General features: G+C 34.6%; 1 protein-coding gene across 3 annotated transcripts in view; it reads left to right on the forward strand.

The window, feature by feature from the left end:
* Positions 1–12,361, forward strand: part of KCNT2 (potassium sodium-activated channel subfamily T member 2) — a 138,313-nt gene that overhangs the window by 62,945 nt on the left and 63,007 nt on the right. For all 3 annotated transcript variants that reach the window (XM_035537705.1, XM_035537706.1, XM_035537707.1), the window contains exon 9: positions 12,030–12,210. In XM_035537705.1, the coding sequence (XP_035393598.1) occupies positions 12,030–12,210 (181 nt within the window). The remainder of the gene's footprint in view (positions 1–12,029; positions 12,211–12,361) is intronic.

The following is a 12,361-nucleotide window of genomic DNA, read 5'->3' on the forward strand; positions in this document are numbered from 1 at the left end:
CCCATTTTCTACCAGTGCTAGCAAAAACAGAAATATGGAATTGGAATAATCACTCTGCAAGCTAGACTCACAATACCTAGAATGAGAAGGGTAGCGTTTGCAAGGTAGATGGTGGTTCAAGAGGGCCTCAGAGATGATTTACTGCATCAGGAAAAGTCAGCTTCCTGATACCAGACTTAGTTCTCCGTGTGTAGCACCATGAAAAGATTATTATTGTTATTATTATCATACTGTGCAGTCCTTTTAGATAATTGGTGATGAAAACAGACATGAATGAAAGTTTCTGGGAAAAAGATGAGCTTAATGCAGACACTGAGGATTGTCTGTAATACCATATTAAAAAGTTATGAGTGAAATATTAATAAGGAAAGCAGAACTCAGTTTATTCCATGTCCAGAAGTAAAACTGAGGCTGAAATGAGGCTGAAAATAAATAAAACCATTTTATCAGTAGCTTATGGACCATTTTGTAACGCTGTAACAGTTATAAGGGGGTGAACACCTAAGACTGACCCTGTCTTGAGCAGCTGTAAAACCTTTTTTTTTTTTAATCAACTCTTTTCCTAAACATTTATTTAATTTCATGGCCTAGCTTATATGGGATCAGATATTTAGTAAATTAGATATGTTGTGGACAGACTGTCAGAACAGACTGAAGCTAAGGTGTTTTACCACCACAGATCCACACAAGGAACTGCATAAATCTAATAAGCTGCCATAAAGTAATATTGGCATCTGGGATTTTCCAGGAAACCAAATAAATGGTACTGAAAGATATTACACATTTCAGTGAGGTCTGGAAACACTCCTACCACAGGCAAGTTTAGTACATTATACATGTAAACATTAGAGAGGATACTTCAAGGACAGGAGCTGCAGGCTTGTTTACAAAAAAATCAGTGTTTGTAAGGAGTCTAAAGTATACTTAGGCTAGGATGGACAGAAATGATTTTCCCTCCAGAAGAGAAAGTCTGCTTGTGGAGCACGACTAAGGTATGCACACTGAATTATTATTACAAGTTCTTTAATGTAGGTGGAGTATCTCTTGGGACAATCCTTCTATGCTGTTTTTGATTATTCTTTCATTGAACATCTGCTACTGCTCTCAGTAGAAACAGGCAGTGAATTAAAGGAGCCTTTGCCTAACCTAATATGGACATTGCCATTTTTTTCTGTTAGTACTTTAGAAACTTTTTCTCTATTCATCTAACTTGAAAATCATTTTGCCTGTTCTTACTAGAACTCTCCTTCACTATCATAAAGAGGAAAGAAGCAGGAGAAGATCCTTAAAGGATCCCATGCGAGTTCATAGATTTTTCTTCATTTTTGACTCTGGCAAAAGATAGGGTTGTAAACAATTTTGTCATTTAATGAAGAGGTTTTGGAGCATAATGAACTCTGCAGCTGTTCAAGTCAGTGACTAAACCTATTTTTAGTAAAATAACTCCAACTATTAGTTGCAAGATAATAACATGCAGTGCACAAAAGTCTGAGGAGGTTTTTATTGTTTTGAGAGATCATAAAACGGTATGAGACTTCAGCAAACCTAGGGCTTGTCAACCGTGCAAGATAATTGGCTACAACTCTGGTTTAATCAGAAGGCATCAATAAAGAAATGTTTGGTTCTTGATATGACTGAAAAACAGTTTGACACAGTTTTTCAGAAGATGTTCTCAAAGGTGCGATGGACATAGCTATAGAACTGTCTGGGATGCAGACATCTACAAGGCCAGAACATAGTAAGTAAGAATCCCTGTGCTCTTTTCTGAAAGTAAAAATTTAGTAAAAACTGAGCACAGTGAGTAGCTGTACTTGGTGCAAAGTAGGAACATCTCCCTCCCCAAAGTTGAGGCAGAGTTTTAGCAGAGTTTCTACAGTTCATACACCACATTTTTGCACCTGCAGTATTTGACTTGGAGCTAACTAACATTGTTCAAAAATCAATAAAAACCTAGAATAATAGGAGAGGCTGTCAATGTAAATTATAGATGCAGAACACTTTTTCCATCTGGTAATGTCTGAAAAAACACAAGCGTCCCACAAAATCTTGATTCTCTGAAGCTATCCAACCTAGGTGATTCTGTGATCCTATACTTGGGAATACCATTTCAAGTAATTCTGAACGTATATTCCAAAGAGTGGGAAGTGTATTTGATGGCCTGCTTGATCTTCATGGCTCCTGAGTAGCTCAGACACACTGTTGCCACAGATTAACAGCTACACCTGACAAAAATATAGAGCCAAAGATAACACGTGTGATGTTTAAAAACTTTCTGAGCAGTAATGAAGTCCAACATTTGGAACATAATTTTGTCCTCTGATTCATGTGGCTTAGCAAAGAGAGTTGTTAGAAAAACAGAAGCAGGAATGAAAAGTGATTGATGGATTCTGGAAAATAGAGCAGGCTTGTTTTCTTTTGTAATATATAGCTGTCCCTGGAACTTCAATGTGTGTAAGCCCACCTTAACTTCTCCTGAAAGGGGAAATAAGAGCCTATTTGGATTTAATCTACCTATGCAATGGAGACAGACTTTTCATAAACATAATCCTACCTGTTGTGCAAAATCTGGAAAGCAAGGTTTAAACATGTTTTACTATGATTGACCTGCGTAACAAAAAAATCAATTATTGGAAAAGAGCATAGAGTATTCCTAGGTGCCAGCCCTCCCACTAGGCTGGGTAGTCCTCCTTTCACTTTTATTAAACCCCCCCATTGCTCTCAAATAATGTATTTTTAATAATTCCACGCCAAGAGAAAAAGCTTTGGTAGAAAAGCCTGTGTCAGTCAAGCTTATTTCATGACCTATTTACTATTTCCTTAGAAGTGGAGGATGTGAATTTGAATTCACAGTCATAGAGGATAAATATGAAGCTGGATCTTCCATATTCCAGTGGCAATCTAACAAATAATGATTAGTTCCTTTAAAAATAAGCAAATAATAAAAATGATAAAAAGTAGTGCTTCCATAGTGGATATAACCTGAGTATTGATTTAGAGTTTTAAAAGATTGAGTTTCCATTTCTTTATTACTATTGTCTTCTCTTAGCCAACCTTCTGTGATTCAAGAATGTTTTTTTTAATGCATCTGATTATTAAAATCAGATTTTTAAAAAGTTTAGCATGATTAAAAATGACAAATCTGTCAAGTACATAATCAAGCAACTTCTATGGTGACAGGGGTAAAATATCAGGCTTTGGAAACGCAAAATATTTTTCTATAAGTTACCTCAGAGCAATGTCAGCTTCAGACAGATATCCAAGCAGTTTTAGAGGTAGTTTGCATTTTTTTTTTCATTTTTTAGGTTGTCTTTATATTTATAAGGATTTTTTTATTACTTTCAACAATGATTTATGCTAAGAGGATAACTTTGGATTCTGTTCTGTTACTTGGGAACGAAATATATGCAAATCTGTCTCCAATTCCTATCCTGATTCTACATGCTGGGTTATTTTCTTCTTATGTACATTTAGCAAATGTTTGGCTATTGAATCCTTCAATTGTTAATTTAATTTAAACATTTTGTTGGAAGAGGGAATATGGATGGTTTGCATAATGACTGTTACCCTCTTGGGAGTGTTTCAAATGTATTAGAAGAAACATTAAGCATGATTTTCCAAAGCATACCGTATCTGGTGCAGATCATTTATTAAATTAGAAGTTTGCATTTGAATTTTCCAGCATAACATATATAGTTTCTGTGTATTGTAGATTACCTAATTTTGTTTCCTGAAAAAGGATAGGTATTGTAATATTACCTAATTCTGTAGATTTCCTAGTGGTTAAAGTACGACTTGCATGTTTCTGTTTCCTGAAGAGTGACTGACTCCTTGTGTGAGCAGTACAAAACCTCAGGCTCCATCAGGCTCTTAGCTGTAACAGTACTGACACACTGAGGTTGGAATGTCAAGGTTTACTTTGTTGACCATCAAAGCTCTGGGGCAGACTGAAAGCATACAAAAATACAGATAGTTCTCAGGACTTACAGACTGAAGCGTGCACAAAGCTTTTAATGGAAACACTCTGAGCTGAATGCTGCCCACAGTGGGACTCTACTTGAGCAGTCCCAATGAGCAGGGTTCTTACACTCCAGCTCCACTTCACAAAATGCAGCAACAGGAGTAGAAAGGTTTTCACTCAACTTCAGCAAATATTTATATACGCTTGTTATTTCATAATATCCTATTCTGCTTAACAAGATGTTCTGCAGTTTCTGGAAGTCACATGGCATATTAGTAGAAGTTTATTTTTGTAAGTTCAGCTTTTGTACCATTAGCTACATATAACTTCCTTGGGGGAAGGAAAACACATTAGACATGGATAAGCAATAATACATCATCAGGCGAGATCGTTTTGGCTGGAGATAGAATTGGAACAGAAAATGGTGACCTTTTCAGCTGAAGAGACATTCAGTATTCATTTCTGACATCATGGGATTGCTGTATAGAGTAAGACAGACAATTCTCCACCCATACCTCAACTTGTATTTACAAAGTCCTACAGAACCCAAGAGCTTGATTCAAAGCCTGTTGAAGTTATCTGAGTCTTTTTCTTCACTACAGTGATTTTGGGAAAAAGAGTGTTATATGAAAATGTTTGCCTCTGAAAAGAAAACATTCTGGAAAAGTATAAAGACGTTGGTCTGTCTGATGAAGTGGAATTAGACTTGCAAAAATATCTGAGATATTGTGTCCAGTCAGTCTTAGAATATATTTCAGCATGCTCTACTGCACTCAGGGTTCAACTAAGAATAACAAGTATATTTCTTGACTCACTCAGTTTAAAGACAGTATAACAACCTTTATCTTGTTTCCAATCAGCATTTCTCCCTCATTTCTTTCACTGTCTTGTATATAATTAATCATTTATGTGTCTTGGAAGTCAGTTATTCCTACAGCTTTAAAGCCTATTATATGGAATGAAAGAAGCAAATTGGAACTTCTCATTCTAATTCTTAAATTTAATATATTATATGTGATATATTTATCCAACCCCTACAATTATACTGTATATATTTGGATATTCCAACCCCTGCAATTCTGTGATTCTGTGATATATTGTACCAGATTCTGTCATTTTAACATTTTGGAAATTGCAAATCTCTTTAAATGAGTCAATTTTGTTTTTCTATTTTAATGCTGTTTATGGAAAGTTGATTTTCAGAAAATAAATATTCAGACAAGACAGATTTTACAAAAGACCTGAGAAAACATCACAGGGCTTGGAAAAAGTGAAGCATTTTGTTTTCAGCAACTTAAAACCTTAGCTTTGGGAGGTTTGAGGAGGGTAGAGATTTTGTTATTGGTCAGAGTATATTCTGATTGTCTCTCTCTCTTCATTTACTTGCTATAGATTCTGATCACTCCTTGTTCTTTTCTTTGCCTCTCCTTCATTACAAAAGAATCAGAGGCTATTAGAAAGCATTAGATTATTAGCTCATGCGTAAAGTGGTTAGCAACATCTTCACCTTTTCTGACTGTAGGTTCAGACTGCAAAGCTCTGTAGTGTCTCATAGGAGATAATCAAAATTTGGAGGACATATGTTGTCATTCAGAAGTTAACATACAGTATTTCCATAACTATGATATAGTAAATTAAAAAGTCACTTTAATGTCATTCCAGTTACATCAACATTCAACACAAAGTTTTGTGAAGTATAAACTGAGCTTTTAATGATTCTGTGTATAGCAATTCTGAGCTATTCAATTCAATTCAAGCACTGAGAGCTGCTTTTCCAATAATGCCTAACTTCAAAGCATAGGGACATGCTTTAAATAATATAAATACATAAATATACATAAATACAGGACAATACATAAATATAAATATACATATAAATACATAAATATAAATAAATACAGGACAAAACTGCATCTGTCTCTACATCAGTACCCTAAACAGCACAGCATACCCTACAGAGACAACTTCCAGTATGAAAAGTTATTTCCTTCAGTTCAAAGCAGGGCATTCTTCAAATACAGCATTAGTCCTAACATCACTTTTGTTTCAAGGACTTTAGACTACCGCCAACTTAATATTAGCATTTTTTGCCCACAGTGAACTCCTTTTGCCAATTTCAGACAAAAAGTCAGTACATTTATCAGAGTACTAAAATACAGTATACGCCTTCTAAAGACTGAAGTATGACCTGTTCTAATAGCCACATTTTGATTTTGATTGCATTTTCTTTTAACAACCTGGGTGAACTCTTCCAAATCTTCGCTTTCTAATGCAGATAGTTACAGCCACTATAGTGGCAATGTATATCTCAAGGGCCCGCCATGTATTTCCTAGGAAGTTAACATGGTCGTTGTCATCATTATTATGCTCTGTATTTTGCCCATAGGTATTTACTACAGTTGATAGTCTATCAGCAAAGGGTTCATTCCAATCTTTTTCATACAGAAAAAAAATGTCTGTGAAAGTAGCATCGGAAAATTTTAAAATAATACAAATATTAATTGGCAGCACAGATCAATCAAGTAATTGTGATTTAATTTGTCATTTGTTGTAACATCACCATTCCATATTCAGATATGTGGAAACTTTAAAGACATTTGGATGTGAGAAACTACTGATTTAAATGGGAACCCTTACTTAACATGGGCTGCAGAATTACTATATTTCTGAGTTATTTCAGATGTAACTTCTACAGTATCTAAGCACTGAGCCTTTACCAGGGGATCTCACTGAACATGTTACAATTTATCCCCAGCGAGTTCAACATATTCATTAGCTATTCCTTATAGCTAGCTACTTACTTAAAACACTGTAGAAGTAATTAGTCAAGTTGAAGCTCAAAGTCCAAGGAAAACAATGCTGTTAAATGCCACCTAATCCTGAAAACACCTAAGCATCCCTAACTTTTGGCTTTAGCCTCTGATGCATTATTTTAGACCTCAAGAGGTTGTACCTCTAAATAATAATTTTCTGTAAAAGCAGAAATAAAGAAATACTAGATATATTTGGCACCACTGACAAATGAAAACACAAACCAATCTAAAATGATTATATATAAAAATAATTCATGTACAATACTTGCAAAGCTATCCAAATTCTTGTGCCCATTTCTGTGTCATGCTGTGGCAGTATGTTAGCAACCTGATTTAATCTCAGGGATTATTTTACTCTGCAGTATTTATTTCTAACAGCAGGTGCTCAGAAACAAATAGGAACTGGGTTTGAAATAAAATAAGCACAAGTTTTCCTTATTCCTCTGATTTCCACCTGTCCAGGTGACTTGCTTAACAGCACTGCAGGAGCAACATTGTAATTTTATTCTTTTTATATATAAAATAGTTGGGTAATTGTAACTCTTTTTTTTTTTTTTTCCCTCACAATTATAGACTATTTTGTTAAGGCATAGCAGACAGTAATCCAGTGTTACTACAGTATGCTACTATTTATAAACTGAATCAATAAAGTAAAATTTCAGGCCCCCCCAAACAGTTGTCTAGTTCCTTGGTATGGACTAATGTCATAATGCCCTTTGAATTCTCACTGTGGAGTAAACTGTCCCCTCTTCTGTGCTCAGATTTTCCATTCCAGGTTAGTTCATTTCAAATTGGATTGCATAGGTAAAACTTAGGATATGCAGAGTGAAGCATTAAGGTCGTGTGGTAAAAGAGGAACAAACCAAGCAGTGCAGACATTCAGGAAAAGGAAGTGGGCAAGACTACCTTTATATTTAACTGGACTGTCCCTAGGTATAAGCTACAGCATCATCCTGTCTGTTCTGTTTAAACATCTGAGTTTCCTTACAGAAGGGCTGTCTTTTTAGCATGAAGCAGTTAGAAATTTGCATATCCATGTCACACCAGCGTATTATCATTTCAATCTTAATATTTGGTTATTTTATCAGGACAGTTAAATACTCAACTAAGGGACAGGGGAGAAAACAGTAAGCTCCTGGTAGTAACCATGTTGTCATCAATCCTTTTGTATATTAACTTTTTATGTCTTAGAAAGTAAATTTTTTTTTGAGGTAGTTTCTGTACTGCATGTGGAGATAGGTTATTTACAAACTGTCGTTAGTTTTGGCACACAAAATACTTGAGCAAGCAAGTATTCCCGGAATTAAAAAAAAAAATTCCAGTAAAATGAAGATTGAACTCTCAGAAGTTCAAATGATACCTAAAAAAACAAAACATGACTGATCTTCAGAGATTACATTTATATGTTTAAAATAACTTTTCTTCATGAGTTTGTAGTAAATTTGCTGACACAGCTTTTACTTTAGCAGACCCATGTTGATGTTTTTTAGTAATATAAATATCCTTTCCATTATACCAGCCTTATTTTGTTGTAATGGCTTGCTTAAATCCACTATGAGAAGACTGCTTGTTGGAATTACTGAAACCTGAAATTGATATAGAATGTGGTGAATTGGGCCCCCTATTTTAATGAGGTGTTTTCTGTGTATTTATTATTACAGTGGTTTATTTTCTCTTAAAGTACAAGATGGTTTAAGCATTGCTTTTGCTGGATGTTGCTTTCCTGATTGAAATTGTTATGTCTGTCCAGGGATGACTAAGTAGATCATTGTTTCTTCATGGCATGAAAGGGAAGGAGGATGTAAACAAGAATAAGGAGATACAAATGCCACCATACAATATCAAAACAGCAAAAAGAAAAACTCTGAGTTATTGCATATTACATTATGTTGGGAAATATGAGAAATCAGAACAAGAACATATGCTGGCTCTTTTAGCACATACAGTATTGATGCATCTTTTAAAAATAATGCTCAACATTTAACAATTTACAAGAAAAATAAAAAGACGCTGATGCTATTATTCATATAAAGAATTAGGTTATAGTAAAAGTACTCAATAAATTTTGGGGGAATGGGGTAACTAATCCATGTGGGCTTGTCTTATTGGAAAGCCAGTAAATTTCCATTAGACTCCTTGTGCAGTATAACCAGGTAGCCCAGACAAGTAGGTACATGCCGTAGATACTGACTGTTTCTTCAGATGTACTGGTAGTGAGATTAAAGTACGAAATTCTTGGGTGAGGAGTAAGAGAGGTAATATTTAATTTGGAAATTAGATTTCCATAAAGCTGTCTCTCAAAAGTCACTTTTTTTTGCAATTTTGCGATCCCTTCTAAAAACAACAGGCAGAGCAGCAAAATGACCAGTGAAATTAAGACTTGGTAGACTATGTTTGGATTTATCATTCCTTTGCTTGCAGGGTTATTAGGGCCTCAGGTATAATCTGGTAGAACTGCAGATGAGGTGCAAGTAATTTTGAAGAAAAATAAATTTTTCAAGTTCTAAGAAGAGATTAATTTCTGGTTCAGTAAAGCTCCCATGTCTTACTGACTTTAATATTCATAACTAAAAGTGAGAAGCACTGGTTTATGCCCACTGAGTTCAGCAAAAGACAACTTGAATCCACAACAGTTTGGCTAAGGCACAAAATAATTTTGACAGCTTCAAGGAATGTGAATATAGAGGATTATACAGGAGTACAGCTAATGAAATGATGGGCTCACTAAATTCAATGGGCATTTTGCTGTTCATTTAGAAGAGGCTGGAAGGTTAGCCAGACTATAATTGGGTTGGTTGGCTAAAGAAAGTACATGAAGAATAATATTAATAAAGAGGATATCCCCTTCATAAAGCTGTGAGTTTTCCTATAAGCAAATTAGTAAAGATTTTTCTAAGGTTTTACAAAGTGAGTAAAAAGTGAAGAAACAATTCACACTCCTTGAAAATGTAAAAAACAAAAAAAAAAACCACCACCACCACCAAAAACAAACAAACAAACAAACAAACCAGATTTTATACATTTTAATTTTTATACATTTTATACATCTTAATTGTACTGTTAGGTACAAAGGGTAGAATTGACCCTTTTGCTTATGCAAACACTAAGCAATTTCACAGGCACTAGCATTAGAGAAAATACATTGCTACCAATGATAGGATTATAGTTCAATGCAAACCTATCTGCAGATACTTAACACTCTCAGTGGAATGGTATAATAGTCCTGTTATGGCCATATCACTGACTATGTGTAATTGCTACTTTCCTGGCCATTGTGACTTAATTCCAGAAGTCAAGATTATATTTTAGAGCTGTACCCACAAAAGACAACTGAAGAGAAGAAAACACACCAGGGTGTTCAGCAATAATAGCAAAAACAACAAAAAAATCCACCACAAATCTGTTTTTAAGATTACATATAAAAATTATGTGAATAATGATATTAAAGTAGGTTATTTTTTGTACTTGGATGCCTCTGCAGTGTACTCCATTATTTCAAATTGAGACTGGAATAGGAGCTAGCTGAAAAACTTCCTTGCCTGAGACCAAAAGAAAGTGTTCTTCATTAGCATGTTTCCAGACAGTCCCTCTGTTAATATTTTCAGGAACAAAAATATAATTGCCATTTTTTCTAAGAAGGGAGGGAAAACAAAGAAACAAAGAAAGAAAGAAACAAACAAAAAACAAACTGGGAACATAGTGAAATTATGGAAGATCTAGATTACAACACCAGTGAAAAATGTGGAACAAATTGGATAGGGATGTAAAAGTATCAGTTCTGACTGAAGGATGAAACTTATGCAAACAGAAAAAAAACACCACCCTTTTTAGAACATTTTGAGAAGTGTGAAAACTACAAATGCTAGAACTGTGAAAAGGAAACTGGGAATTTGATCCATATGTTCTGGAAATGCCACTGCCCACTGCTAAATTATTTTTGGAGAACAGAATGGAGAACAGAAGAACAACTGCTAAAGCTGTTATAAACACAGGCTCTCCCTGGTGATGCAAAAATTTTTACCATGGCAGATATTAATGAGTGACTATTACCATCTGGATATGGTATATGAAGAAATAATCTTTCGTACATTCTAGAATAATAATTACCAAGGAATACGGTGTTATTTACCAATTACCTCTCAAATTCTCCAAGAGGAAATCATTCAGCTAACTCCAAGGATAAAAAACCACAACACTATTCAGCATGGTACATGGATCAATTTTCTTCTTATAGGTGAATATAGTTTAAAAGCTGAATTTGTTTACATGATTCTACTGTCTTAATGAAGATCATATTTTAAGCTTGGAAAGCTCTTCATCATGGTATAGTTTTTCAAACTGAAGTATTTTTAAAGCATGCAAAATACAAAACAGCAGTAGGACCTCTAAACAGATTCTGCCACTACTTCTAAAAACCAAAAGAGCATTAACTTACACAAATCGTTCTGATTACAAGAGAAATAATTACCAAGTAACACATGGAGCACATTGACTTGTTCATAGAAATGTGTGACCGGAAGGAATGAACATTATTTGTTCTGCTGTTAAAAACAACCAAGCCATATATTTCTATTCTGTACTTGTAGCAAGAAGGAACTTTATAACAGTTGGCACCTTCTACCTGAAGTTTGGACCTGGACACTTATTCCTCTGACAATTGGATAGCCTCCAATTCTCACATTCAGTTTATTCTAGACAGTCGGTACTCATTTATACCAACATTATCTTTCTAGTATGCAACATGTACTCTCATAACAAGTTCATTCTAGTAGCTCTTACCATACAAAGCAATATAGACCAACATAGAGTGATTTAAAGAAAGTATTGTGTACATTTTCTTGGCCATACCAGCAAACGCTCCCTGAAAAATTAAAAGATGCTTTTTAAAAAATTCTGAATGGTGGCAACTATATACCATCTGTTTTGTTCTGGTTTAGAAAGGAATTGCATCAATCTGTGATGTTCTATATACCACCTCTCCCTCACACCAGCCACTAAGCAAAACCTAGCAACAAAGTTCTATCATACCAAAATATTGAAAAAATATTTTTTTATTATAAATGATGTAAAAATTATACTAATAACAAACTTCTGGTTTGATACTCATTTTTCCTCTTTTTGAAAAAAATGTCTTTGCTGAGCAATGTATCCACTCTAAAATAAATAATTTTCTGCATATATAACATAATCATCAAACTTGAACTGAACCTAAGTGCAGTTTTTATTTTTCGTGTCTTTATTCATTCTTTTCTACATAGTATTTGTGGAATTCAGCATCTGGAACGAGCAGGAAACAGGTTGACTCTCTTTGACTCCCTTTATTTCTGCATAGTGACGTTTTCCACTGTGGGCTTTGGGGATGTTACACCCAAGATATGGCCTTCAAAGCTGCTTGTTGTCATTATGATCTGTGTTGCTCTTGTGGTGTTGCCCATACAGGTAAATGTGGATTTTTTCTTCTCTTTAGAATTGTTTTTAAAACAAAACAACTGAAAAAAATACTGTTATTATTGCATATAAAATATCAGAAAACTACTATCTTCTATATCTTCTGGTCTATTTATACTTTTGCCACTGTTTGTCCTCATAT

Source organism: Cygnus atratus, chromosome 8 (genome assembly GCF_013377495.2).
Source record: "Cygnus atratus isolate AKBS03 ecotype Queensland, Australia chromosome 8, CAtr_DNAZoo_HiC_assembly, whole genome shotgun sequence".
Taxonomy (NCBI): domain Eukaryota; kingdom Metazoa; phylum Chordata; class Aves; order Anseriformes; family Anatidae; genus Cygnus; species Cygnus atratus.